Source organism: Blennius ocellaris (genome assembly GCF_963422515.1).
Source record: "Blennius ocellaris genome assembly, contig: SCAFFOLD_108, whole genome shotgun sequence".
Classification (NCBI taxonomy): Eukaryota; Metazoa; Chordata; class Actinopteri; order Blenniiformes; family Blenniidae; genus Blennius; species Blennius ocellaris.
The window spans coordinates 35,001-39,785 of record NW_027662250.1 but is presented as its reverse complement, the minus strand read 5'-3'; the positions used below and the strand labels follow the sequence as shown (position 1 = coordinate 39,785).

General features: G+C 58.4%; 1 protein-coding gene across 1 annotated transcript in view; it reads right to left on the bottom strand.

Annotated features, from left to right (window-relative positions):
• Window positions 1–378: 378 nt before the first annotated feature.
• The window catches only part of LOC308147981 (dematin-like), a 24,558-nt gene continuing 20,151 nt past the window's right edge, over window positions 379–4,785 (bottom strand). Inside the window, 4 exon segments of the mRNA XM_080521379.1 lie at window positions 379–1,648; window positions 1,651–1,747; window positions 3,110–3,184; window positions 4,442–4,498. Coding sequence (XP_080377505.1) covers window positions 1,635–1,648; window positions 1,651–1,747; window positions 3,110–3,184; window positions 4,442–4,498 — 243 coding nt within the window. The 3' untranslated portion in view covers window positions 379–1,634.

Sequence of the window (4,785 nt, the reverse complement as noted above, 5' to 3'; positions counted from 1 at the left end):
CCTGTAGTGACCTGTAGTGACTTGTAGTAACTTGTAGTGACTTGTAGTGACTTGTAGTGACCTGTAGTGACCTGTAGTGACTTGTAGTGACCTGTAGTGACTTGTAGTGACTTGTAGTGACCTGTAGTGACTTGTAGTGACCTGTAGTGACTTGTAGTGACCTGTAGTGACTTGTAGTGACTTGTAGTGACCTGTAGTGACTTGTAGTGACTTGTAGTGACTTGTAGTAACCTGTAGTAACCTGTAGTGACCTGTAGTGACTTGTAGTGACTTGTAGTGACTTGTAGTGACTTGTAGTAACTTGTAGTGACCTGTAGTGACTTGTAGTGACCTGTAGTGACTTGTAGTGACTTGTAGTGACTTGTAGACACAGTAAAGGCAAATAGAAAGGCTCTTTATTGTCGGTCCTGGTTGATCTTTCATGTCACCGTTCTTCTCCACACATGAAAACATCAAAGATCTTCATCACTCAGGGGTTCAGTCTGTACAGCAGGACGGCTTCACACGGACCTCTGATGACCTTTGACCTCTGATGACCTCTGATGACCTTCAAGTAGTTTTTATATCAGGCAGAAAACTACCAGAGTCATCAACTGAAGGCTTGGTACCTTCAGCCCAGTGTGTTTGCTAGTACGACTCTAGAAGGATTACTAGAAGTACCGAGGGGATTTATTGACACACTGGTGAAGCGAGAGAGAGAGAGAGAGAGAGAAACACTGGAAATGTACAAAAAGAAACACAAAACAATCTTTGTGTCGTCGCAGTGTCGCACACAGCAAACCAATCAGAGCGAAGCACCTCGGCCTCACGTTCCCCACCTGGCCATGTGTTCTGGTTCTGGTTCTGGTTCTGGAGTCCGGGTCCCGAGACTTCGGACTCCAGGTAGCATCTGGGTTTGACTAAATCTGGTTCACACACGTCAAAGAAAAGCAGAATAAGACACTTTCTACAGTCCGATCTGGAACCTGAGAGTGGGCGTGTCCACCTGGGCAGGTGTGGGGGTGAGAGTGGGCGTGTCCACCTGGGCAGGTGTGGGGGTGAGAGTGGGCGTGTCCACCTGGGCAGGTGTGGTGCTGAGAGTGGGCGTGTCCACCTGGGCAGGTGTGGGGGTGAGAGTGGGCGTGTCCACCTGGGCAGGTGTGGCAGTGAAAGTGGGCGTGTCCACCTGGGCAGGTGTGGCAGTGAAAGTGGGCGTGTCCACCTGGGCAAGTCCCTTTTCCTCAAACTGGTCGGGGAATTGTTCTGGACGAGTTTGCTGCTGGTGTGATGGTTGGTTATAGCCTGGTTTGGCCTGGTTTGGCCTGGTTTGGCCTGGTTTAGCTGGTTTTAGGCTGGTTTAGATGCGTTTTGGACTCAGTTGGAACCAATTTAGGCCTACTTTTACTGGTTTGGCTGGTTTGGCCTGGTTCTGGTCTGGTTTGGCCTGGGTGTGGTCTAGTTTGGCCTGGTTGTGGTCTGGTTTGGCCTGGTTCTGGTCTAGACTGACCTGGTTTGGTTTAGTTTGGACTGGTTCTGGTCTAGGTTGACCTGGTTTGGTCTAGTTTGGACTGGTTCTGGTCTAGTTTGGCCTGGTTTGGTCTACTTTGGCCTGGTTTGGTCTAGTTTGGCCTGGTTCAGCAGAGGATTGTGGGAGATCAGAAGAGACAGACTTTTTCTTCAGGTCGTTTCTCTTCCAGAGAGAAAGACGGTCAAAGTCCTCCAGGGACATCCCGAAGACACTGAGGAACTCCTCCTGAGACAGGTGGTGCTGGGGGAGAGAGGGGGGGGGGGGGGGGTAGAGGGGGGTAGAGGGGAGGTAGAGGGGGGTAGAGGGGAGGTAGAGGGGGGTAGAGGGGGGTAGAGGGGAGGTAGAGGGGGGTAGAGGGGAGGTAGAGGGGAGGTAGAGGGGGGTAGAGGGGAGGTAGAGGGGGGTAGAGGGGAGATAGAGGGGGGTAGAGGGGGGGTAGAGAGGAGGTAGAGGGGAGGTAGAGGGGGTAGAGGGGGGTAGAGGGGAGGTAGAGGGGGGTAGAGGGGGGTAGAGGGGAGGTAGAGGGGGGTAGAGGGGGGTAGAGGGGAGGTCGAGGGGGGTAGAGGGGGGGTAGAGGGGGGGTAGAGGGGAGGTAGAGGGGGGTAGAGGGGAGGTAGAGGGGAGGTAGAGGGGGGGTAGAGGGGGGGTAGAGGGGGGGTAGAGGGGGGTAGAGGGGAGGTAGAGGAGGGTAGAGGGGGTAGAGGGGGGTAGAGGGGAGGTAGAGGGGGGGTAGAGGGGGGTAGAGGGGGGGTAGAGGGGGTAGAGGGGGGTAGAGGGGGGTAGAGGGGAGGTAGAGGGGGGTAGAGGGGGGTAGAGGGGGGGTAGAGGGGGGTAGAGGGGAGGTAGAGGGGGTAGAGGGGGGTAGAGGGGAGGTAGAGGGGGGTAGAGGGGAGGTAGAGGGGAGGTAGAGGGGGGTAGAGGGGGGTAGAGGGGAGGTCGAGGGGGGTAGAGGGGGGGTAGAGGGGGGGTAGAGGGGAGGTAGAGGGGGGTAGAGGGGAGGTAGAGGGGGGGTAGAGGGGGGGTAGAGGGGGGTAGAGGGGGGTAGAGGGGAGGTAGAGGAGGGTAGAGGGGGTAGAGGGGGGGTAGAGGGGAGGTAGAGGGGGGGTAGAGGGGGGTAGAGGGGGGGTAGAGGGGAGGTAGAGGGGGGTAGAGGAGAGGTAGAGGGGGGGTAGAGGGGGTAGAGGGGAGGTAGAGGGGGGGTAGAGGGGAGGTAGAGGGGGGGTAGAGGGGAGGTAGAGGGGGGGGTAGAGGGGGGGTAGAGGGGGTAGAGGGGAGGTAGAGGGGGGGTAGAGGGGGGTAGAGGGGGGGTAGGGGGAGGTAGAGGGGAGGTAGAGGGGGGTAGAGGGGGGGGTAGAGGGGGGTAGAGGGGGGGTAGAGGGGAGGTAGAGGGGGGTAGAGGGGAGGTAGAGGGGGGGTTAGGGCACATTTTGAAGTGAAAACAGAAAACCCACCTTGAGTTCGTTCACACGACGCTGAAACACTGAAAACTGTTGAAAATGCTCCGTCTCCATGGAAACGGCCTTCAGCGTTTCTGCCGTCTCCATGGAAACGGAAAATGGTCTTTGTTGTGTAAAGGAAGGACTAGTTAGTGAAGGTTCTCACCTCCAGACGGGTTCGGTCCACGCCGGGGGGCTTCCTGCCTCCATGAGTCACCACCAGGACGTCGTAGGGGTAGATCTGCTGGGGCAACAGACGGGGGCAACAGACGGGGGCAACAGACGGGGGTAACAGACGGGGGGTAACAGGCGGGGGGTAACAGACGGGGGTAACAGGCGGGGGTTAACAGGCGGGGGTTAACAGACGGGGGTAACAGACGGGGGGTAACAGGCGGGGGGTAACAGACAGGGGGCAACAGACAGGGGGCAACAGACGGGGGTAACAGATGGGGGCAACAGACGGGGGTAACAGACGGGGGGTAACAGACGGGGGGTAACAGACGGGGGGTAACAGACAGGGGGCAACAGACAGGGGGCAACAGACGGGGGTAACAGATGGGGGCAACAGACGGGGGTAACAGACGGGGGGTAACAGACGGGGGCAACAGACAGGGGGTAACAGACGGGGGGTAACAGACGGGGGGTAACAGACGGGGGCAACAGACAGGGGGTAACAGACGGGGGGTAACAGACGGGGGGTAACAGACGGGGGCAACAGACGGGGGGTAACAGACGGGGGGTAACAGACGGGGGCAACAGACGGGGGTAACAGACGGGGGCAACAGACAGGGGGTAACAGACGGGGGGTAACAGACGGGGGGTAACAGACGGGGGGTAACAGACGGGGGGTAAACAGGCGGGGGGTAACAGACGGGGGGGTAACAGACGGGGGCAACAGACGGGGGGTAACAGACGGGGGGTAACAGACGGGGGCAACAGACGGGGGGTAACAGACGGGGGGTAACAGACGGGGGCAACAGACGGGGGTAACAGACGGGGGCAACAGACAGGGGGTAACAGACGGGGGGTAACAGACGGGGGCAACAGACGGGGGTAACAGACGGGGGGTAGCAGACGGGGGGTAACAGACGGGGGGTAACAGGCGGGGGGTAACAGACGGGGGGTAACAGACGGGGGGGGTAACAGACGGGGGGGTAACAGACGGGGGGTAACAGACGGGGGGGTAACAGACGGGGGGGTAACAGACGGGGGGTAACAGGCGGGGGGTAACAGACGGGGGGTAACAGACGGGGGTAACAGGCGGGGGGGTAACAGACGGGGGGGTAACAGACGGGGGTTAACAGGCGGGGGGTAACAGACGGGGGGTAACAGACGGGGGTAACAGGCGGGGGGGTAACAGACGGGGGGTAACAGACGGGGGTTAACAGACGGGGGGGTCACAGACGGGGGGTAACAGACGGGGGGTAACAGACGGGGGGGTAACAGACGGGGTCAGTAGACAGAAGACCTGCAGAACGTGCAGAGGTTGAGGTTCTACCTGGTTCTCCAGCACGCTGGGCAGGGAGTTCCCCCGGTCCATCCTGGAGTCTCCGTTCTGACCACAAACACAACAACTGTCCTCAACATCACCGTGTGGACGCCTCACCTCTGGAGAACCTCTGGAGAACCTCTATACAACCTCTGGGCTTCCAGAGGTTGTATAGAGGTTCTCCAGAGGTTCTCAAAGGACCAGCACGTCACTGAATGAGCTGGTGTGTTGACGTTGTGTGGTTGTGTTGACGTTGTGTTGACGTTGTGTTGTTGTTGACGTTCTGTTGATGTGTTGACATTGTGTTGTTGTTGTTGTTGACATTGTGTTGTTGTTGACGTTGTGTTGATGTT